Genomic DNA, 22,413 nt, shown 5'->3' with positions numbered 1-22,413 from the left:
GGTTACTCTATGATTCATTATTCTAGCATAGACAATAGACTCTTATCTGTGGCTTTCTTAATCAAATGTTTACGGTATAAGGCCTCAACAGATTGTGCAAGTAGCACGTAACATTTATTATTATATTACATGCCGTGCAGAAAAAAACTTTTTGTTTGTTAAATATCATATTAAACTGAAGAAGTGAAGACATTTATTTAATTTACAATCTAGAAGAACGTATATGTATGTACAAAAGGTGCTCAAAAGTCATAACTCATAACGTCAATCAATAGCAAATATAGCAAGTGTCAAATTTAAACGTCATTGGATCTGATCGGGATCGGATCGTCTGATTATTCATTCTTCAAAAAAGGATTATGCCGCTTGGAAAATTCGGAAAAATAACACTCTCGTGGTAATTAGCTACACATCACCCTCTTACCAATACCAGAAATATAAATAGTACCGTGGTGAGCTCTGCGTGATTCCTTTAAAATAGTATTTCGTATTTTTTTAGGTTACTTCTATCCGTTCCAAATTTCGTAATTTAAGATAGACATCACCACTATTCCATAATTATCATTCACTATTGGTTATTCAATATTGAAAAAAATATTAGTTGCTTAAGTTCTCAGTGGCAGATATGAATCAATCAATATGACCCCCCTGGATATGTAAATATCTTGATCTGAATATATTTGTGCGTGTTGCCAGTAACCCTTAAATATGATACCTTTAAGAAAGCTTAGTCTCTTAAGCATCAGAGCAACGCTATGCTCAGAGTATCTTTACATGTTCAAATCAGAAGTGAGATCTATAAAAGATTCAAATATAGCTCAGCAAGTTGCAAAGCTGATAGTTGTGGCCAGACAAATAATTGTCAATTCTCAAAAGTCTGAAATGTGCTGAATTAAAGTGGGAAATGTCTTTCAGGGTAGCAGTGACAGTTACGAGTTTATCACTGTTTGTGGTGGCAAAGAACAATATAGATGCCCATCGCCTGGAGAATATGAAAGCGCGTGAACGCATGCGCAGATCAAACCAGGGAGAATATCCTGATTCATATAGGAAGTTGTGAGTGTGAGTTTAAAAAGCTATGAAATTTTCTGTTCAAGTAGAAGTCAATTCAGATGTGTGTACATATTTTTCTATTGTAGTTAGATAACTTAAAATTCAAGCTTTAGGGGTTCCAAATACATTTGGAAGACCACATTAATTATATGGGCAACTCACAACTAAGTTTTTTGATAATTAATGACCTCATTATTAAGCCAATACCGGCCCACTACAGGACACAGGTTTAGGTTGCAGTAAACCACGCTGGCCAAGTGTAGATTGTTAAACTTCACACACCTCATGATGTTTTCCTTCATTGTGCAAAGCAAATGATATCTATATATATACTAGCAGTTGCCCGCAACTTTGTTTGCGTTTGTTTTTGTTTATGATGTTGCGTTCAAATAAAGTAGTTCTAAAAAAATTTAAAGTATTCAGCATCGCTTAAATGAGGGGCTTGCTGCTGTCCGCTGAGCAGTTCTGTCCTCTATCTCGAACCACATTCAGATCTACACAATGTTTGGGAAAAATTAAACACATAATATAACATCTTTAGTACAAAAATAATTATTTAAATTTTTTATAATTTGTCGGAGTTGTGGTGTAAAATCGTCAAACACTTTCATCCCCTTCCCAAAGGAACCGAGCTTAATGTCGGGATAAAAAGTATCCTATATTACTTCTAACACTTCCAAGAATGAAGAAGAAGTTTCATGAGGATTGGTTAAGTAGTTTTTGCGTGAAAGCGTAAGAAAACAAACTTACATTGACATTTATAATATTAGTAGGGATAGGGATAAAAGAGAAAGTGTGTGGGTATGTTCCGTATAGGCTCTGAAACGGCTGGACCGATTTCAATAAAACTTTCAGGGAATCTCCGGATTGACCTGGCGAGTAATCCTGTAAAGTTTGGTGACGATCGGATCACTCCTATTTTTGAACTGTCAAATACAGCTTTTATTTACTATGATGATATTCTATTGTTGGGTGTACATGGGTGTAGATAATGACTTCACTTGCTCGAGAAGAGAATAGAAGAGAATTAATACGGAGAGAAATAAATGATTTAATATATATTACGAGACTTAATTTAATGATGTAAGATTATTATTTAAATAAAATAAAGCACAATCTAGCCCGGGGAAGCGGGGTACGCTAGTATTTGAGAATAAACAATTACTGTTTAATGTATTCTGTGACATTAAAAGTTTATCAAATTTTTATGTACATTTTTCAGGTAGAAAGAATTTGGGAAGTTACTATTAATATAAGTGATAATAAACGAAAATGGCTGTTCCCCAATTGGACCCAGCGAAGCTGCAGCTAGTGCAAGAGTTGGAGATTGAGATGATGTCAGACATGTACAATCGACTGGTCACTGCATGCCACCAAAAGTGTATTCCTGTGAAGTACCATGAGGCTGAACTTGGTAAGCATTTACATACACCTTTTTTTTTCTTTTTTTAATTATTTATTTGTTGAAGGCCTTACACATTTTACCCTAAAAAAAGCACTTTTATAAAGAAACTTTAGAAATGTGCATTGTTTAATGAATCATGACTAGGCTTTTGAGGATCTTTGTTTTGTCTAAAAAATATAAAATATATTCAAAAAATTATGCTATCTAACAGATTTTCACCCATGGTATTTTTGTGTATTATGAAAAAAATTAGCTTTATATTTTTTCATTATAGACAATAAAATATGTTCGTAAGTAAAGCCAGCTTCTGTCCAATAAGCCCACATATAAATAATTTATAGAAACAGATTTAGCTGTGCAGCGTAAAAAGATGCATCATATGACAGATATACAAATGGCTAGGCTTGAGTATTTCAGTTAAGTTCACAACATTATGTCTTATGGTATTTAGTTATGGTGAGATTGATTTTATTTTCGTACTGCAGAATAGGGCTGTTTGTGCAATTTATAAAATGGGCCCAAGAGAGTCATTAGGGAATAAAGATAAAATAATGATGGTGCATAGTCAGTACATATCTGGAAATTTAATTTATGTTAATAAAAATATAGCACAATATAAACTTTAACAATATGAATATTAGAAGTAAAAATAAAAATGTGCAGTTTACTAGGCTATATAAAGTTAATAATTCATTCAAGGGAAACTGTATATTATTTTGTAACAAATTAGTATACCAAATGAAATATTTGTGATATCTTTGAAAAAGTTCAAATTTTATATAAAACGTTAGCTTATAGAAAAATCCTATTATAAAAATAGGGCTTAGTGATAAAAAAGCTTGAGTGTGAATTACTCTAACTTAAATATTATTTATGACTGTGAGATGGTTATAACAAAAAAAAAAATTCCGGGTACGTTTGTTGTGGACTCTTCTTAGACCTGGGCCAGTTTAGAACCCTCTTAGCTTTTGTTTTAAGTTAACGAAACCAGTTTTAGACGAGGGTGCAACAAAAACCTCAAAAAATGTGAAACAATAGAATAAAAGAAAACATTTATTTCAAGTAGGCCTACTTTATAAGCACTTTTGAAACGTCAAGTATGTCTGTTTGTAGTGACTCTACCACCGGTTCAGAAAGCTGATTCTACAGAGACAAGTCGGCAAGTAAATCAGTAGTTGCTCTTTTCCAACATCAACATTTACAATATTTTTTTTATCTTGCGGGAGATGAGAGCGAAGCTGGCTGCTTCCAATCTACCTTGTCATTATTGGTAAAGAAAATATGATTAATGAGAAAATATTTATGATGAATATGATTTTCAGGCAAAGGTGAATCAGTTTGTTTAGACCGTTGCGTGGCTAAGTATCTCGACGTCCACGAGCGGATAGGCAAGAAACTGTCCAATATGTCGCAGGGTGAAACTGAGGATTTGACTAAGATAAATCTGCAGGAAAAGAAATAGTATCTAGTTGCGTTACTCAAAACTTGCGATGAATTGTTACTTTATTATTCTATAATCCATCATCATCATGTCAACCAATGGACTTCTACTGCTGGACATAGGTCTTTTGAAGGGAGTTCCAAATATCATTGTCTTTAGCTGAAACTTGTTTAATTTTTCACCAAAACATACTTTTGTGACCCAATTAATGAAGTTTAATAATGTATTTGACTGTCTACGACAGGATTTTACCCCATGTCTCTGAAGGTTCAAAATCTATTTGTTACGTTTTAGTCTCTCAGTACCCATAACACAAGCTACGCTTACTTTGGGACTAGATGGCGATGTTTGTATTGTCGTAGTATATTTATTTATTTTTAATTCGAGAAACTGGCTTAGAGTGAATTTTTAAATATACTTTACCATTAAATATACAAGTAAGCAAAAATAGCTTACACATAACCTTCATACATAAAAGCACTTCCTACCCTAGTTTTTATACACTTCATTTTTGAAAGCGAGTTATCTTTTAATAATTTGGCTGATCGGTGGAACGCCTTGAGTGTACGCTAGTCTTTGCAGTTGAGATGCATACTTGTTCCAATATAACGATGAGGCGACAAACGGCTGTGAAAAATATCGAGCCATTATCTTAACGTAACCGACAGAACAAATGTGAGTACATATACCTCCTTACTACATAATAAATGCGAAAGCATTTTTGTTTGTTTGTCTTTCCTTTACGCCGTAACTAAGCTGGTTGCTTCACCAACTTGATTTTTTTGCTAGAATTAGTCAAAAGGAAGTTAAATTAGCGTTAAGTCGGTTAAACAAGTCGAAGGCTCGATATAATTCTGATTTTTATTAGCATACAGTCAAAACAAATATCTTTTCAGCTCTATTATTAGTGTGTAACATTGTGGTATCAAATGGAAGGCTTATTGTTTTAATTAACAAACAAAAAAAACTATAATTTGCTTATGTAAAAATCAGTCATTAATTTTTTATCAAAAGTATGTTTAACATTTAAAAAAAAAAATTGGTACACACCGTCGTAAAAATACCAATTTTTTATTAATACCATTTTAATTGCTATTTGTAAAAAACAATTCATAGCAAGTTTAGTATAAGCGAGAGAGACGCTTGTTTCTTGGTTCTTGCTTGGATGGAAAAAATAATGTGGTAAATGTTAACTGTAATAAGATAATTATTATCATTTCAAACTGAATGTACTGTGTACATTTATTTTTGTACATTTTTCTTGTATGGTTTTCTGTTGAGTGCATTTTTTAGTTAAAATAGACTATATTGTTACAATTTAGTGTTGATATTAGTATAGACAAATAAAACTAAAAAAAATTTTATTATATTATTTATTTCAGTTCATAAAAATACTAATTTCTAGAAACAACTAATAATTCACTAAGCAGTGACGTAACACAATTTTTTTTTTTTTTTAATTAAGAGTGCCCAGTAAAAGTAGATCATGTTTCTAGTATCTGTGGGATCTTCAAGTACTTAATAATTTAATATCTATTTACAAAATACTATATCTGGGTTCCTCTGGGTCTTGAGAGCTAGAGGGACAAAGTTCACCCCCCTATAGCATCCCTAAAACCGTGAATTTTGACCTTTGGCCCACTTGGCTGTATGTTACTTCACCGCTAACTAAATAAAGAATCTCTATCTACAAATCTATTATATCCCATCCTAACTTTTAGCTTTGGACTTAACGTGTTTTCCTCGTCATACACTTACATAATATAAACAGTAGTTATTTGTCAATTGCTATGAGTCAAAAAGGTCATAGAGCGCGGTTTATAGCATTGCAAATCATGTAGCATTCGACTGATGAGAATTCAAAAATACCCTTCAAAACTTATTTAGCATTTCTGATGTAATTCAAAACAGCGTGTGCGGCTGCTGATGAAAAAATCACATTAGCAGTCTCGTGGATTAGCATATAGCACACCAATTAACATGCTATGTAACGAGAATTCGCAGGATTCGAGAATTATCCATAGCTACAATCAAAATGGGTGCACTCCACACTACTGATTTTTAATTTCATTAGGTTTACAAACTTGCCCGAAACCGTAGCCAGGTCTATAGCTCTTTATTAGCTGTGCCAGAATGTATATGTTTGCGCAGAAAAACACAACACTCTTCAACCAAATGAAAATAAACACCTCCCTACTTTTAAACTCGAGTAAATACGCGTAGAACAACCAAGCACCTTGGGAAGACAACCATAGGACAAACAGCATAAATGCTTGCGTTACTTTAATTTCAAAACTGTGAACAACTAACGGCAAAAGGGATAAAAACCATATAAAGTATTGTGACGTCATGACACTGTTATACACCACTAGAATGACAGGTTGGCAAAAGAGCGCGAAAGGCAGCGTTTCCGGTTTCGTCCCAAACGTCAAACTTATGACGAATAGAATAACACCCTCGAAAAATTGCAAAATCGTTTTAACCCCATCGAAAGATAATTCATCTATTGTTAGATACGAATAATAGAATATAACAGAAAAGTTATGCCTTGTATCTTTTCTGAATAGATGGTAAATATACGTTTCGAATAGAAATTCATATCCATACAAACTATACATTGCGTAAGTTAATGAAAATAATGTGATAATGCAACTGAACGTTAGTAATATTTGCTTCCGGTTTGGTAAGAGGGATAAAACCCCAGATAATAATTTTGTATTTCTATTTATATTGTATTCGCCGAGAGATAAATACATGGGGAAACTCAACGCTAAAGGATATAAGCGTAAATGTATTGAAAAACCTAGGAAAATACCGGACAAAACATATTTAGATAAACCTTTGATTAAATCAGTTTGTAGGAAAAGTATGGATAAAATCACAAAAAAACACGGAACCGAGTCGGCGTTTCCCCTTGACGAAATAGCAATACTCATTGGATTATAAATCCAAAAGAGCGAACAATATTTTGCAATATTCGAAGCATTTTTATTACATTTCAACTGACGTTCAACCAACACTTTTATTGCAATTGCAACGAGTACATCAAATAAACAAAACAGTTGCTTCCCAAAAGTACGACTGTAAAAAACGTTGGGTAGCAACATGAAAGCTATAAGGGGACTGTACCTATACGTGTGACGTTTGTATGGGGATTCCCCTTTGTAAACATGCCTCGCTGCGTCTGTAAACACTTTATAATCTATGTCTGTGTAGGACACGGAATAGTGACTGTCGTGGTAAATACTATAAACAACAAGAGCTATACGAATCAACGCGCCAATTTTTAAGTGCGTACGAAATTCCCAGTTCAGGAACTTAGCTAATTTCTCCATTTTAAAGTTTAGTTTTTAGTTCTTTTGTGGCGGATTGTAAGCAAGCGTTGAATTCTTGGAATTCTTTCGCACAATCGTCCTTCTTTATCGAATCTTCCCGCAATAAAACACATCTAGCATATAGAGTACCTTGTTTAGCGCATTTAGCGTAAACAAGAGGGTATTTTGCGAATCGGTCTTTAGCTTTTTTTACTGATTCCATAATCTCTGCGTTTAGAAAAAGTGGTGGGTTGTTCACTGTAATCAGGCTCGTCTCTCTCTCGGACGAAGATGTCGTATAGAGGTTTCGAGAAGAAAATGCTAAGCCCGATCAGTGTGAATGAAATTTGAAATGTTTTCGGGTATCTGTATATCCAACTTCTTTGACCGAGCGGCTTGAAAGGTTGTCTTCTTTCCATAATTATCTGTAAATAGAACAGTATTATACTATTAGTTTTATATTTTAGAGTTATGAAAGCTTATTATGCTGAAAAGACTGTCGCAGCGCCCTATCTTTATCTTTATATATATATTTCTTGTGTGCGTGTGTATGTCACTGAACTCCTCCTAAACGGCTGGACCGATTTGAATGAATTTTTCGGTATGCGTTTGGGCGGTATCCTGGATGGTTTAGATTCACAAATTAGCTCGACAGATGGCGCTGGGTTCCGCTAGTCTTTATATATATATTTCTCGTGTGCGTGTGTATGTCACTGAACTCCTCCTAAACGGCCGGACCGATTTGAATGAATTTTTCGGTATGCGTTTGGGTGGCACCCTGGATGGTTTAGATTCACAAATCAGCCCGACAGATGGCGCTGGGGTCCGCTAGTATATATATATATTTCTTGTGTGCGTATGTATGTCACTAAACTCCTCCTAGACGGCTGGAGCGATTTTGATGAAATTTTTTGTGTGAGTTCAAGGGGATTCGAGGATGGTTTAGATTCACAAATCAGCCCGACAGTGTCCGCTACTTTCAAATAAAACTATAACTACCGCTCGTTCCTTCCACCGGCCGGTAGGGGGCCGGTGCAAACACTCGTGACTCCAACGGGTAGCCGTCGCAGACTAGACACCGGCTTGTGCTTCGGACAAGACAACCACTCGATGAAGTCGCATCGCCTGCCCTAATATTCAAATGAAATACAATTACCCGCTCGTATCCTTTGTCGGCCTGTCGGTGGCCGGCGCAAACACACGTGGCTCTAGCCGGTAGCCGTCGCAGACTAGTGACACCGGTTTGTGCTTCAGACAGCACTTTCGCATCGCCTCGAACACGTTTGCGCAGCGGATCTCTTGGAAGTTGTTCTCTGGAGGAACAGATCAGTTGTTAGAGGATATCAGCATAAATAGTAGGTGTAAAGAAATCAAATTGCCAATAGGTCGTCCGTGTTTGTGCAGTGTGGTGACGGCAGATCAGAATACAGTTGTCACCGACCCTCCTCGTAGAAGGCGATTAAGGAAATACGTCCTCTGGGCTACTACAATTACAATTTGCTTGCAACCGTCAGCTTAGCGTGGTGATTATGGACAGACCCTCCCGTTGAGAGAGGCCTGTAGACCAGCAGTGGACGGTTAAGCTATTGAGATAGGTCCTTCTACTAATCAGACAACTTTCGTTTTAATTCCACTACAAGCAGCTCTACCTTCTATCGCATTCGTACCTTTTACCACCAGGTGAGATTGTTGTCAAGGTACAATCTCACCTGGTGGTAAAAGATAATGGAAACTACCTGTTGGAAGTATCATCATCATCACCTCAACCAATTGATCCCACCACTGCTGGACCAATGTCCAGCAGTGCCGCAGGAGCTCCAGCGGCTCCCAGCTACTCGCCTGATCTCATCTGTCCACCTCGTTGGGGGCAGACCTACGCTGTGTTTACCGGTGCGGGGTCGCCATTCCAGCACTTTAAGACACTAACGTCAACTTCGCGACTAACTAAGCTATGTCGGTAACTCTAGTTCTTCTACAGATCTCCTCATTTCTGATTTGATCACGTAAGATACTCCATCGCCCGCTGACTGACTGTGAGCCTTCTTATGAGGTCCATAGTTAGCAACCATGTCTCAGATCCGTAAGTCATCACTCGCAACGAGCACTAATCGAAGACTAGTCTTCAGTCAATGAGGGATTTTGGACGAGAATATGTCACGAAGTTTCCCGAACGCTGCCCATCCGAGTTGGATTCGACGGTTCACCTCTTTCTCGAAATGTAACCCCTCGTTGGAAGTATGGCCTTCTTAAACTGCCCGTAGCAAGTAACTTGGGTTACTTCCCTCTAGATCACTTTTTTTTTACGTGGGGAATCTTCATGGATACTAACACACCCGAGGAGGTGCAATGGTTATGTCGGACTCTTACCGATAAACCCCACGGTGTTCAAACACGTCGCCTTGTGACTGGGTCACGGGAACGCTTTCGCACACGACCGCGACCCAGCCAGCTGGGGCTGGACCCTTATCCAGTAGGTATAGATAAAAGAGTTGGCTTTCATACCATTTTGCATTCTTTTTTTTTTAAATACGTCTGATAACTATAATTGATAGCGGTTCAACCTACATTGACCTTCAGTTTAGCGAATACGTCAGAACTCGTGACTGTTACGAGTGGGCGAAAACATTTTACCCCAAATGTATGACGCGTCTGTATAACTATTGTATTAGGTAAGCAGGTAGTGCTGGAATCTATTGGTTATTTGCCCTAGTTTTCAAACTACTAGCTGTTACCACTTTCTTCGTGAGCATTTCTTCCGATTTTTTTACTAATCCCATAGGAAACGTGCAGCCTGCTTACGTCCTGTCAACTATCTCTTTGTCAAAAATCAATTCGATTGGTTGCTAAGTTAGGGCGCTAAGCAAGGACCAACGGACAAACAAACATTATCGCATTTATAATATTAGTGAGGATTAATGAGATTTCATCAATATACTACGACAATACACACATCGCCACCTAGCCCCAATGTAAGCGTCGCTTGTGTTATGGGTACTTAGATGACTGATGAATATTTTAATGAATAATATAAATAAATACTTATAATATACAGATTAACAACCAGATAATGAAAAACATTCATGTTTATCACACAATCATTTTCCAGATGAGGGAATCGAACCCACGGCCTTGGACTCAGAAAGCAGGGTCGCTGCCCACTGTGCCAGTCGGCCGTTATTTTATTAGCTAGATAGATAATTCTTTATTTGCATAATACACACGTTTACATAGATGTCATTTGAATATCAATTACGAATTCCAGCTTTAAGTGTTGGTAAGACGCGCGTTGGAACGTTCACGTTTTGTTGCATCGACAATATTCTTTAGCAATGAAAACAAATAATCAAACGCCGGATATAAACACTACTTAACCCCGGGTGCTGTTGTTTTTTTCATGTCATCATCATAATCATCATCTGGACATAGGTCTTTTGTAGGGAATTCCAAAATCCACGGTTCTGGGCCGCTTGTTTCCGGCGACTCGTTTGATGAGAGCTCTTTATTTTATGTGTTTAGTAATAATTGAGGGACCAACCATGGTTTACCTGGTGGTTAATGGAAAACCTTCGCCTATATACAGAGCAACACTTCGGGCATGCAAGAAACACGTACTATAAGTAGATAGGGCCGCCCTGTGTCCATCAACATGGCGGTGGAACTCCTTTGAAGAGTTTTCACAAGAAGTTCTAATACTCTTAGAGATGCCTCAATATCCGCTCAACAAGGCTAAACTTTTGTGTTCTATATATTTTCATCTTATTTGTGTGTGCAATAAAGAATTCAAACAAATAAGTAAATATAACATCTATCTATCTTCTATCTATATATATAAAATATAGAAAGTGTGTGGTGCTTCGAAACGGCTGGACCGATTTCAATGAAACTTTCAGGGAATCTCCGGATTGACCTGGCGAGTAATCTTGATGACGATCGGAGCACTCCTATTTTCCAACTGTCTAACTGTCAAATACAGCTTTTATTTACTATGATGATATTCTATTGTTGGGTGTACATGATCTTCACCCGCTCGAGAAGAGAATAGAAGAGAATGAATACGGAGATAAATAAATGATTTAATATATTATGAGACTTAAATTAAAAATTTAATGATGTAAGTTTATTGTTTAAATAAAACAAAGCAAAATCTAGCCCGGCGAAGCGGTACGCTAGTATTGTTATAAATTTTTGAAATGCATATTAAAATTTTCGGAACCGATAGACGTCTTAAAATCTTGTCGGTTCCGTATTTATAAAAATTGATAATTCCTCCAAATGAGGGTAAAAACATTAATCAAAATTATAAAATGACATAGTTCAACGAGTCACGAAGCTGTAGTGGCAATGGGCGGGGCGTATAACTCGGAGAAAGGATGGACATTAGGGTCCCAAGGAGCTGGAATGGCAGCCCCGCACTGGAAAGCGCAGCGTTGGTTGACCCTCAACGGGGTGGGACAGACGACATTAATTTAGCTAGTCACAGGTAGCCACTGGACCCAAGCGGCACAAAAACGGAATTTGGAACTCCCTACAAAGACCTATGTCCAGCAGTGGACGTCTATCGGTTGATATGATGATTATGATGATGAATAAAATGCATATTGTGTTCGCAGTTACGTATCGGTAACGAGCTGGGGTAGATACCTCTCTTAAATATCAAACTAGTGAGACGTACTGCGCGCTGGCACACAGCGTAGCCGTCCGCAAATCAGCATTGTAGCACCATGGTGGGTCTATAATCTAAATCCATGTCACCTATGAGAGGATGTATATCAATAATTATGGTGGAGGCACGGAGATATGTGAAATTGACCATAGAAGTAGCCTGGTACGTATTTCATTGACTGACTTTTCATTTCATAATAAGCCCCAAAAATCTACCGCCCAGAACCACGGTAACTTACGAAGTGGTAAGAATTTTCCAGTGGCGTGCTCAAAGTCTGCAAGGGTAAGCAAGGATAGGCATAAAGCATGCATTTGATATAATAAAATAGAACCCTCCTCTAAAGTGAGTGTACCTAAAATAGAAACCTTCTTCTCAAGTGAGTTTACATGGTGTGTCGTGCTCCTTCCTGTGTTTTATTGAGTTGTGCTTTCTTTTCCGTTTAGTTGTTTATCCATTAATATTTCTTGGGCTTTATTTTCTATTTTATTCTGTTGTGCTTCTTCATCTAGTTTCTTTACAGCATTTTTACAACATGTTTATGTCGGTGCCAAGTAAAATGCAGAAAATTACTGGTATTTTAATTGGCACCGACTTGAAAATGTTGTAGAAAATATTTATTTCTCGCTTTTTAGTTGTCATAACAAAGTCGGTTCTTTTTTGTCTAATTTTTTTTTAAATTTTGTGCTTTTTTTTATGTTGTGATTTTTTCCGTTTCATCATTTTTTTTCTTTTATGTTAAATTATTTCGAGCCACATTTAATTCTCAATTATTACGATGTGCATTATTTTCTTTACTTTTGTGTGTACAGGATAAGTGTATACATAAATACCCGCGTCTATCGTATGGAGTTTGACTAGAAACTATTTTTATAAAGTTAACAAACGTTATCGGATCTGCTAATGAATTTATCACGTTAGTAGGTCCCATGCTGATAATAATTACAGATCGTTATCTACTGACACCGGGGTACGGTCAACTGGGTATTAAAATCACGTGTTTAATTAATACCTAGATTGTCTCGGTAGTGTCGTAGTTATCATGTCACCAGGTAGAGGCCTCGATTCTCTATGCTGTTGCTTCGGTTGCTCGGCTCCTAAGGGTCGTAGCGTAATGAAATAGCTTAATTACCTTTAAGAATTAGGCTATCAATGAAAAAAAACGGTGATCGAAACAAACGGCACCATTATAGTATCGTAAAGTCTATTTTTTTCACTTGTCTTTTATCACAAAAATGTTTCCGTTACTCTAGAGCCTATAGTGCACCTAAAGTATGTTTTAAAAATATAAACTAACATACTTGGAAGATATTTATTGTAAATAGATAGAAAATTGAATAATGTAAAGGTAGATTTTTTCTTGCAAGGTTATTAGGCAGATGAATAGAAATGATGATGAATGCATCTTTGTGGATATTCACTTTCCTCCAATGAATTTGAATATAATACTAAAATATATTTTTAATTTATTTATCAGTTTTAATCCATTTTAGCACACGTGTTTGTATTTTCTATTTTAAAACATATACGTACTACACTTTTAAATGCAATTACAACCGTAGGTTCGAGAAGCGAGCTGCCATTGGCTAGACGAAATTATGAATAAGAACGATTTAATAAGACCAGAAGGAGATGAGAAACCACCGTCATCGAGTTAGGAATTAAGAAATAAGAAACCATATCAGCAGTTTATACATATATTTTATTAACAATATGATATAATCGACATGCGCGCTCTTAATCTCACGGGAGAAAAGAATTTCAATATACAAATAAGACGCTAAAATCAATCTGAAGATAATAACAAAATTCAATAACATGGACTTTCTAATTTATACATAAAAAATAAAGTGTAACTTTTACGTTTTTTTTTTTGTATAATATTAAGCCAACTGTGGGTAGTTTATAAGACAAACATTCTTGTATGGATTTTACAATTAAATGTTTCATCTGAATCATAAGGAAAGCTATACCAAACCAAAGTCGCCGACTCCAGCTAAACATCAGTGCATAGAGAAGGCCAAACTTCGCTACTATTAGTGTAATAAATCGTATTCCTTGGAAAGATGTAATGCCGGCGACTTGGCGGCTTTGCTCTGCAGTCTCTTTAAAGCGGGCTCCACATTACCGATGCTAACTTGTAGATCTCTAATCAAAAAAAGTATCTCTAGTTAGACAACAAAAATCTTATTGTGTATTTAGATCATTATGATTACGGCACGATATGACGGCTAGGCCGTGCTAATTTCAACCTCATACACACAGTAATTTGTTTTTTATTACAATACGAGATGTATGTCAAACTTCAATAATATTCAAAATAGTCCATTATAGACGCTGGCTAAATATCACAATCGACTACTAAAGTTAGCGTGTGTTACAAATCAAAGTTTTTTTTAAATATAAAATTGGTTGAAGGATATTTTTTTCTTGGTGTTATTAGTTCATTTAAATATGACCACGCTAGCGAAGAAGAATTTTAACATTAATGTGGAGCTCGCTTAACAGTAAACACCATACAAATTTGTAAATACATTATTCAGTTTGTATATTAGTAAATTTGTATGATACCTATAGCTAAATTTGTGGAACTCGGTATATCTTAATATTGCTATGTAAATACACAACTATACATTTATTCCACAGTTAACAATTTTTAAACCTAAGTAACTATTATAATTATTAAGTTACATCGATATTATTATTTTTAGTATAGTATACTTTTTACAGACAAGTAGTCCCCAAGATTCATTTTTCATTTCGCTCAAATAATATGATATTTTCGCGAGTAAAATAATCTAATACATAAAATGTATTATATAGAAATGATTCATTCTTATTATTATGATTGTGAATTGTCTGTACATTCGGTTCATATAAATATTATTGCCAATTCATTTATGTTACATACTTATGATCTATCTAGATAGGTATATCACAAGGTCAGTGGCCTGTCAGCGTTCCTTCTAGGTCTTGTTACCGGCTTCATTCGAGCAAAGTGATTTAGCATTATACAAAACCGCTCTGTAACCAGGTTGTTACAAGTGTAGACGGTGTCAAAGGAACTTAGAAAGAACGCATAAATAGGCGCACACGCTCTGTTAGTGCGACAACGAACAAGAGCGGTTAATCAACCCAATCAACGCTTACTTAAACAAATCGCTCATTAACCAGTTCAAGGATTTCGTTCCCTGCTACCGTCCTCAAGTACCTTGTAGGTATTCTATGTAATCATCAAAATTAAGCTTAATTTGCTAAAAAGATCTTCGATAATATACTCCTACGCACGTTTCGCTCCGAAACCGTTAAGTGACTTAACAATTAATTCATTGTAAAGTCAACATCTCCTGAGGATGCTCCGGAGAGTATATTGCCGAAGATCTGTTTGGTGTGGAGTATAAGGATTGAAGAAATTATAAATTACACCACACAGATTCTCCTGCTTTTCTCTTAGTATAGCAAATTAAGCTTAATTTTGATAATATATCATGGATTTCCGCAAAGTAACGCCTGCTTCTATCCGGTATTCTATGTTTCGAGCCTTGATTCTGTCCGGAAACTTGTGATTATCACATTGCGATAATCGCAAACATTTCATTAGATGAATTTATATTGCTCTTGTTTCCATTGCGTACTGTAGTCAGTAGTGCAATAAAATAAGACTATCTGAATACATTGCGATTTTCACGTTGTCGTTGTCATTGCACAATAACCGAAAGTCCGAATGGACAAAAATGTTTAAAACTCTATATCACTTGCCGATATAAGTTAGGAGCATCCGGATCATCCTGTGACCGTAAAGAACAAAGATAGCACTCACGAATATGGATAGTCTAGATTATTCATTCGATACAGATAACGGGAAAAATTGTTGAATCACACCGCATTAATCCCTTTCGTAATAATGACTTAGCCCTTACAATATTATGAACTTTTTTATTTATAACTGCAATGACAAAATCCAATTCAAGAGTACAAACGGACAAATGGTGATGTTTATATCGTTGTATTTCCTGATAAAGTCAATTACCTACTGTGGTCGTTTCAATTGAAACAAATTGATCTGACGAATATAACTAAACAATTCAACTGAAACGATTGGAAATCATATATATTGTTGTACATAGCATAGTAGCGCATGCATGTATGTAATATACAACACAACATTTTGCTTCACATATGCAAATAAGCTATGTAGTTAAACATCACGGCTTCATCTATCTACATGAATGATATACGAATAATGAAAAGCAAACATTACAGCAAATAATATAGGTAGGTACTAAAGATTAATATTATTCACTTTTACTTTATATTGCAGATTGACATAGATAAAGATCTATCAGTTAGCTGGACAGGATTTCCTAGGATCCTAACTTATCAAGTAGTAAATATAAAAGGCGAGTCTACGCCTGTGCACGCACAATAATGGTGCATCTGTTAGCGCGTAGTTAGCTTGCAAGTTGTAATATCTTCTCGCTAACTCGAACAGAACGTTATGAAACGACGAACGTTATGACGTGTATATTGTATAATGGGACTCATATTTAGATTAGAAGCCATTAGAAGCGCGTAGTTTGGACACTTAATGCGCGTGCGCACGTGTAGACCCACCTTAAGATTTCCGCGGTTACGTTTCTAGTTTTAAAAATGGACCTTTGTACAACCCGTTTTAACGTCGCAAATTCTGTACAACTGACTTTTATTTCACTAACAGTCCGCCAAGAGTCAGTCTGTGTAGCTGTTGTATTGTTTTATGCTTTTTGAGCTGTTTTACAAGTATAAGCTCCATTTAACTGTTACGTTAGTGTTAGTGACGGTAATCGAAAACGTCTTTACTATAGCAAACGTACAAATCTTAAAGTGGGATATTTATGGCATTGAAACGATTCATAGGCTGCTCATCTCATCGGTAGCCTAGCAAATTATTATGTAATCTTTATCACATCTACGTTAGTAAGATGGCTTTCCGAAGATGATGATATGTGCTAAGCTGTGTAGCGTAGGATGTATATCAGAGGTTCTCCGTTTTCGCTGCCCCCTACTGCAAAATTGACCCTGCCCCAAACCATATTCCTAAAAAAAACACTTACGCTCATGGTCATTAAATTTTATGAACAAATCTTTGTGAATGACGCTATGACCGAAAAAATCTGATCATTAGAAGACTCAGACGTTATTATGAATCTCAATGACCATATTTTTAGCCATCTTAAGTTTACTACCTACCTATATTATCGAGGACCCCCATTAACATCTTGTTAACAACTTAGGGAATCATTGATGTATTCACGAATAAGGAATATTTAAGGACACGCGTGCGTATGTGTGTGTGTGCGTGTGTTTGCGAATGTGTATGGGTGTGTGCGCGCGCCTTCGTGAGTGTGTCTGCGTGTGCGCACGCGCCGTCGTGTGTGTGTGGACTGTGGCATCGTATTACCCAAATGGAAGGCTCATATTGATTGTTGTTTCTAAAGGGAATTAGCTGGGGTGTTGTTCTTAGCTATGCAAAATGAAAATCGGTGCAAGATGGCCGCCGCCACAAAATGGCATATTACACATTTTTACACCTCTCCCTCAATAAGGTATCAAATGAAAGGGCTTCACACTTATTGAACATTTTTTAAATTTATTTATTATTCATAGCTTAGCTTAGGTGGAAATGTTTTCAAAGAAGCCTTGTTTTTGAAATAGAGAGATGAGAACTATGAATGGGAGTTAAGTATGTGAGCCCAGAGAAACATCTATGGTGAGAAGTCAGCCTAAATCTGTCATTTTATAGTGAGCCACTTCATAAAAAGAAGAAAACCCTGATAGTACAAAGTTAAATTTGTTAACATGTTTAGCTACCATTTAATAGTGCAGACATACTATATAATAACTTATATATTATAATAGTGCGGATTCTGTTGTTCAAAATCTAAATATAATGCTGTCATTTTCATAGTGGTTCTCATAAAAAAAAAGACAGTATTATTTTTAGCTATGTAAATTTAGTTTAGTTTAGTTTTACATACAACAGAATTCACAATAGTGAATGTTTAAAAAATATCAAAAGCTGTTGATATGTATGTACTATAGTGTAACTTTATCATACTTTATGTGGGTGTGGCAATGATATCAGGTCAAACATTTTAGCATACAACTGGTTTCTGTTTATACATAAATCATATTAAAATTAATGGCACTATAATATTTTATCAGGCTTCAAGACATTTTCTATCATCTAACTAAATGTCTAATGTTCATTTATTAGCATGATTTTCCTATGTGTTTAAAGACATTGGACAAAATGTTACTCAATCAAATAGGTGTAAAAATAAACCTTTGATGAATAAAGAAATAAATGTTTGTCCTTCTTAATAAATAGCAATAAGTAAAGCACAGGGCTTTGATAAGTATAATAGTTTATATTGTCAAGTCAAAGTAACATAAAAATAAAGTGTAATAATTTAATAATAAGAATGAAGCTCTTAAAATACTGTCATTGTTTTCAAAATTTGTACTAGGAGTACAGATAATATCTCTGTTATATACTGTGATAAATTGGAAACAAAGTCACGGAAATATAAGAGTTAATGTTTTTTGTGTAATTTAGTTTTGTAGTTAATATAAGTTATAAAATGAAATTCATTGCAAATAAAGGTATCTTAAGAAAGTTAATAATAAAATAAATGGTTAAATAAAAAATACCTAAAATAAATTTCATTATTAATGTTGCCATAATTTTCAAGTTCCCCAATAATGTCCAGCCCACACAGAGAAGAGGCAGAGCATTTAATCTTTTAGTTCAAAGGCATTTATTTCTCAAAAAGAATATAGTCTGTCGAACTTGCTTGAACTTTATAAAAAAAAGCCCTGCCTCGCCAGTGTGCAATGGTTTTAAATCTATAATATAATATAATGCAGTTGTTATAATATAATATTGGTACATGGGTTTTGTAAAAAACTATACTAAATACAGTAATTCTTCACATTGACATTATATTTGATCCTTTCCACTATCACCAAACTTTGATGTAATTTGAAAACCTTTATACCTTGTGATTATTGTTTAGCCGCTTTGTCTCCGGCTGTTGCATTTTATCACTCAGCTTACTGTACAAGTCAAATTTGCATTTTTAGGAAATAAAACAAGCTGCAATTATGATTTCATACAAAACTTGCATGATAAATCTTCAATAGTGTTAAGTTTTTTTTAGAAATATTAATAGATTTTGTTTTCTACCATTTGTTTTTTTACATAACATGACAAGAGAGTAGAAGTCATTTCACTTGTTAGCTAAGAGACAATATATGTTTAGCATAGTTCCAACATTTCAAACGATAACGTAAACTCCCAACAACACAACAAACTAACTACCACAGCAAAGGGAGAGTGATGTAGATAAAGCCATCCGTCATTGCCCTGCCTGCACACAGCATGACCAAGTTCATTTTGACAGACAGACAATCAGCCTTACTTGTTACTTTAGTAGTTAGGATATTTGCATCTGTTGTTTTGTCTTTTACGCCATTTGTTGCTTGGAAATGATCACGATGGTTGCTATATTAAACTGTGTTGCGTTTGTTTTTCTTTTTTTTCGTTCTTTTGTTTAGTGAATAATAAATGGGTCCTGTCCTATTATAGAAAGGAATGAAGTAAGTCCTAGCCCAGGACCTGCTTTTACTGTTTGTGTCTCAGTGGTCAATCATTGAGAAAAAATTGTATTGAAAAAACCAAGAGATTTTATGCATGCCTTGTGGGCCAAGTAAAGTTGTATTTACTAGGCTCGCAAGCCAAACAAAGTATGCAATAATTATTGCAAATTAAATTCTTCCACTATTTGTTGGCTATCATGTTTGAATTATAATGGAAAGTTTAGTTACTGTTCGTCATTGATATTCCACTACAACACAATTGCATTTTGCAGATTTGGGGTTCAGTTACCAACTTGTATTAACATTGCTTACACAACTCAACAAGCTCCCAACTAAGCTGTAAGCTAAGGTTGACATTTACTATGCAATATATTACATTAAAGGCACCGTGGGCTCTTAACTTATCAATCACAGTTTGGTGATGAGGGTTATACTATATTTCATCTATAACAAACTGTACTAAATACTTACCCTCTATTTTATAGTTGATTTGGGTTCATTAATTCAATTTGCATTTTAAAATAACTTTAAGCAAACTGCAAAAATGTACCGTTTTGTTAAACTTTCTCTCTAAACAACAGTTTTCATGTATGAAAACACACAGTTCATTTCGTCGGTAACCGCCATGGTCACCGCACATATGATTATAGGCTATTGACTTGGGGTGGCTTCCACACTTTCAGGTCGCGATAACACAGGCTTTTCGGCAATAAAAGGCTTCTCTGCAGCTTGTGGTTTTTCTGCTAGTAATGGTTTTTCGGCAACTGCAATTTTTTCCTTAATCGGTTTTTCTACAGCAGGTTTAACTGCAACAGGTGGTTTTTCGGAAACCTGGGGTTTTTCTGGCACAATTTCGAGAACAGGTTCTTCAAGCTGGGGTTTATCTAGTGGTTTCTCTGCAACCTTTGGTCGTTCAACTGGCTTATCATTCGCAATGTCTGGTTTTTCCGGTTCATTGTGTTGAATGTGTGTATTGGCTAGTTTAGGAGGTAGGATGTCAGGTTCTTCTTGCTCCATTTCAGAGGGTCCATTATATGCTTCTATTTTGGGCATTGCAGGGGATATAGATCTCTGAAGTGCACTTTCCGGTTTTGTGGGTGACAAGCCCCTTGTTGAGTTTTCTTCGCTAGATGCACTTAATTGTCTTTGAGGGATTCCTGATGTGAGATTTTGTGGATGGTGAGGATTGTGTAAAGCCAACCGATTCTTATCACTCTTCCTCCACAAAATAACCTCTTGCTGTTTAAAGTAGCGCCTGTCCTCTGTATCCATAAGGACTAAATTGAGGTAATACCTTACTGAAAATTTATTATTAATGTCCCTCATTGTTGGTGTTAGATCATAGCCAGCTAAGAACACTCTTATTGGAATACTCTCACCTTTTACTGGTGCACCATCCATTATCTCATACTTGGCCACAGTTTCATTTTCTGTGAACGTATTGGGACTAGAACCAGTGGTTTCTCTTTTTATTATTGATATTTCCATGTGCTTAATCTTAATGCGGACAAGGAGGAAGTATATTTTACCTACTATGACATCCTTCAAGTGGTACTTTGATTTATTGTACTCAAACTCAATGTGCAGACAATCTTCAATGCCAACTTCCATTTTTATGGAGTTTAAGACATCTGGGTAGCTACATAGTGTGTGAACAGCTATGTCTACCTCTTTGATGACGTCTGTAAGTCGGCGGACTATCGTTGCACGTAAGAAATACCTCAGTCTGACGTTCGCTCCCGAGTATACCTCGTAAGGCTTCTCGACATTCGCGAACTCGAATGGGTAAGACGTGTGCTGAAGCAAGTCACCAGGTCGCGCCAATTCTTTCACTAAAGATATGAATTCGTGGTGATTACCTCTGTCATAAAACAACTCTATTTGTCCGATCAACTCTACTTTAATTCCTTGGTGTTCTAACTTTGATCCTGGCTTCCGCAGCGTCACATTGACCCTCCCCGACACAGTCTCACCGTCGTAATATAGCAATAACTTCTCTTTTTTACCTTCGTCCGTCTTCACTTCGGCAACCTTCCGTTTGTCAGCATCGTCGAACACAATTTCGATATCCGCGGTCTGTCCGAATCCGAAAAAGCTCATTTTCACATTTAACTGTTACGCAATTGACGAGAAACTTTTTTACGTTGCTTTTGAACAGAATAATAACGCTTTATTTGAGCAAAACATTGAAATTCGGCGACGAAACGCCCGCAAATCCGTAGGCGACTGAAAGATTGAAGCAAAGATGGCGACTAAATTATGTCGGATGTCGCCGAAATGTTTCGTTAATAAAATATGAGTGGAAAAACTTACCAACAAGACATTTTTGAATATCACAGGCGAATTTCTTGCAGGGATCCTTCGGCATATATAAAAATTAAAAGTATTTTTACGTGAAAAGTGAATCTCAAATTTCAATCGTGTATATTTTTTTAGGTTATAGCAACATTATAAATAAATCTATCCATTCATTCACTCTAAGCTTACGCTATAGTAAATATACTATCAATTTACATCAAATAAAATATCAAATATATTACATAAGCAACAAAATTGCATCTAATTAATAAATTGTATTTTAAAATTCTCTGCAAAGAAATATTTTAAAGGATTTTTTGTGTTTGAATCACAGTTCAATGCTTAATTTGAATGCATCAAAATTTACATAATGTTATTATTTCTTTTTTTAGGGGAAAAGGCAAGGTATATCTCCGTACAGCCATAAAACAATATTCTTCCTCTTCTTTTGTTTTTTTTGGCTTTTAGGTGTGCCAAATCAAAAATAAATACTTTTTATCTAACTAAAATTTTCACCTAATTTAGGAAACGCCTAAATCGAATGCCTAATGATAAAGGCGATGTCTACAGCAAAAAACATTTCTTTAACTCTTAGGTGATA

General features: G+C 35.6%; 4 protein-coding genes across 7 annotated transcripts; 1 reads left to right on the top strand and 3 right to left on the bottom strand.

Moving 5' to 3' along the window:
• Nucleotides 1–298: 298 nt before the first annotated feature.
• LOC120634849 (mitochondrial import inner membrane translocase subunit Tim10) lies at nucleotides 299–4,948 on the top strand. 4 transcript variants are annotated; one of them, XM_039905681.1, is made up of 4 exons: nucleotides 299–452; nucleotides 916–1,056; nucleotides 2,276–2,467; nucleotides 3,781–4,948. In XM_039905681.1, the coding sequence occupies exons 3-4, from the start codon at nucleotides 2,326–2,328 to the stop codon at nucleotides 3,918–3,920; spliced, it is 282 nt and encodes a 93-aa protein (XP_039761615.1). In that variant the 5' UTR covers nucleotides 299–452; nucleotides 916–1,056; nucleotides 2,276–2,325; the 3' UTR covers nucleotides 3,921–4,948. The 4 variants fall into 4 exon arrangements, with proteins under 4 accessions (XP_039761615.1, XP_039761616.1, XP_039761614.1 ...); XM_039905682.1 differs by having other exon boundaries at nucleotides 921–1,062; nucleotides 3,781–4,947; XM_039905680.1 differs by having other exon boundaries at nucleotides 916–1,062; nucleotides 3,781–4,947.
• Nucleotides 4,949–5,256: 308 nt separating this feature from the next.
• On the bottom strand, nucleotides 5,257–7,252 carry LOC120634848 (GPI mannosyltransferase 1). The gene has a single exon (XM_039905679.1). It carries the CDS (start codon nucleotides 7,232–7,234, stop codon nucleotides 5,951–5,953), a length of 1,284 nt encoding a protein of 427 aa, XP_039761613.1. The 5' UTR covers nucleotides 7,235–7,252; the 3' UTR covers nucleotides 5,257–5,950.
• Nucleotides 7,209–7,586, bottom strand: LOC120634850. Its single transcript, XM_039905684.1, has one exon. The coding sequence runs from the start codon at nucleotides 7,434–7,436 to the stop codon at nucleotides 7,236–7,238; it is 201 nt and encodes a 66-aa protein (XP_039761618.1). The 5' UTR covers nucleotides 7,437–7,586; the 3' UTR covers nucleotides 7,209–7,235.
• Nucleotides 7,587–17,483: 9,897 nt separating this feature from the next.
• LOC120634847 (vacuolar protein sorting-associated protein 26B-like) lies at nucleotides 17,484–21,753 on the bottom strand. Its single transcript, XM_039905678.1, has one exon. It carries the CDS (start codon nucleotides 21,612–21,614, stop codon nucleotides 20,166–20,168), a length of 1,449 nt encoding a protein of 482 aa, XP_039761612.1. The 5' UTR covers nucleotides 21,615–21,753; the 3' UTR covers nucleotides 17,484–20,165.
• Nucleotides 21,754–22,413: the final 660 nt, after the last annotated feature.

Source organism: Pararge aegeria, chromosome 25 (genome assembly GCF_905163445.1).
Source record: "Pararge aegeria chromosome 25, ilParAegt1.1, whole genome shotgun sequence".
NCBI classification, from domain to species: domain Eukaryota; kingdom Metazoa; phylum Arthropoda; class Insecta; order Lepidoptera; family Nymphalidae; genus Pararge; species Pararge aegeria.
The sequence above is the reverse complement of the archived record's forward strand: the minus strand, read 5'-3'. Positions and strand labels throughout refer to the sequence as shown.

Coding starts and splice junctions, on each gene's coding strand:
- LOC120634849 (XM_039905681.1), top strand. CDS start 2,326: ATGGCTGTTCCCCAATTGGACCCAGCGAAGCTGCAGCTAGTGCAAGAG. Junction 2,468..3,780: donor GTACCATGAGGCTGAACTTG/GTAAGCATTTAC, acceptor TATGATTTTCAG/GCAAAGGTGAATCAGTTTGT.
- LOC120634848 (XM_039905679.1), bottom strand. CDS start 7,234: ATGGAGAAATTAGCTAAGTTCCTGAACTGGGAATTTCGTACGCACTTA.
- LOC120634850 (XM_039905684.1), bottom strand. CDS start 7,436: ATGGAATCAGTAAAAAAAGCTAAAGACCGATTCGCAAAATACCCTCTT.
- LOC120634847 (XM_039905678.1), bottom strand. CDS start 21,614: ATGAGCTTTTTCGGATTCGGACAGACCGCGGATATCGAAATTGTGTTC.